This window comes from Emiliania huxleyi (genome assembly GCF_000372725.1).
Source record: "Emiliania huxleyi CCMP1516 unplaced genomic scaffold EMIHUscaffold_8565, whole genome shotgun sequence".
Classification (NCBI taxonomy): Eukaryota; Haptophyta; order Isochrysidales; family Noelaerhabdaceae; genus Emiliania; species Emiliania huxleyi.
In genome coordinates this window covers 1-1,246 of record NW_005195605.1, presented here as the reverse complement: position 1 = coordinate 1,246, position 1,246 = coordinate 1, and the positions used below count along the sequence as shown (strand labels likewise).

The following is a 1,246-nucleotide window of genomic DNA, read 5'->3' as shown; positions in this document are numbered from 1 at the left end:
TGACTGTCTCTACTGGCCGGTGTGACTGTCTCTACTCCGTCGTCTCGCCGCGATGCGCGAAGTCTCCAATGCCGCCGCGAGGCGCGAGCTTCCTAGCCGATGGCGATGCGCCATGCGGGGTCGGCGACGGCGTCGCCGTCGGGGGCCTCAGGGAAACACGGCCCTGGCGGAAGGCCGTGTTCGGGCGCGCTTGAACGGGGCGGGGGGGGGGCGCTCCTTCCACGTTCCACCTTCGATTTCGCTTATAAAACGTAGAGGGTGCGCAGCGTCCCTAATCTAAAATCTCAGGATTCAGGATTGAGGCATCGCTTCAGTGAGGCCAAAGTGAGTTTATGGATGTGTGAGAACGGTACGGGACACGAGGAGTCACGCGGACCGACTCGTCGGTGACTCTGCTGCACGCCGTTTCAGATTTTTTCTCAGCGTGAGCGAGACGTGGAAGAGTGCCACCGTCGGGTAGGACGGGTCGGCCCGGAGCATCAGAGTAGCCGTCGTGGTCGCGGCGAGCAGCGCCGGCCACTCCGGCGCCGCGTCGGCAACATGGGAGCATGTCCACCGCCACTTCGCGGTCGCAGCGCTGTTTGTCGCCCAAAACGCCGCCTATCCCTCTGGCGGGCCAAAGATCGCCTCGCATGTCGATTTTGACTCGACGGGGGCATGGAGGCATCACGTCTCCATGCCCCCGTCAAGTCGGAGCCAGTCTGCGGCGACCACAGCGCTCACCGCAGGGATAGGCGAGCTTTTCAGAGTCACGCGATTGCGCGAAATCCCACAGTGGTGGATTTTGGGGCGCTGCGCACCCCCCAATAAAAGGATTACGTAAGCCGTGTACGTACGTCTCTCTCTCTCTCGCCGTGTACTCTCTCTCTCCGTGTACGTACTTATAGCTTACTGGGAGAAAAGAGAGAGGAGGGTTGTGTTCTCTAGGCCCCTAAGGGCCCTACGCGCGGCGTGAGAGCTCGGAAGCGAGCTTTGCACGGCGATCGAGGATGGCACGGTTTACCCCCTTCACCGAAGCGATGGAGATGCGTTCCGCGTGGTGTGACACAAATGAGAGGCGCGAGTGGGGAGGGTACGCTCTGCGGGTCTCTCTCCGAGGTGGCGTCGTCAGCGGTATCCGAGACACACGCGCCGCGAGAGAGGACGGGATACCCAAATCGACGCGACAAGCTCGCTTCCGCGCTCGCACGCCGCGCGTCGGGCCCTTAGGGGCAGAGAGAAGGCACACAACGCCACTCTTTTCTCG

The 1,246-nt window shown here is 62.4% G+C and overlaps 1 protein-coding gene across 1 annotated transcript; it reads right to left on the bottom strand.

Annotated features, from left to right (window-relative positions):
* Positions 1-92: 92 nt before the first annotated feature.
* Positions 93-480, bottom strand: EMIHUDRAFT_259050 (hypothetical protein; the record flags this gene model as incomplete). Its single annotated transcript, XM_005758585.1, has 2 exons — positions 93-189; positions 377-480. 2 exons carry the CDS (start codon positions 478-480, stop codon positions 93-95), a joined length of 201 nt encoding a protein of 66 aa, XP_005758642.1.
* Positions 481-1,246: the final 766 nt, after the last annotated feature.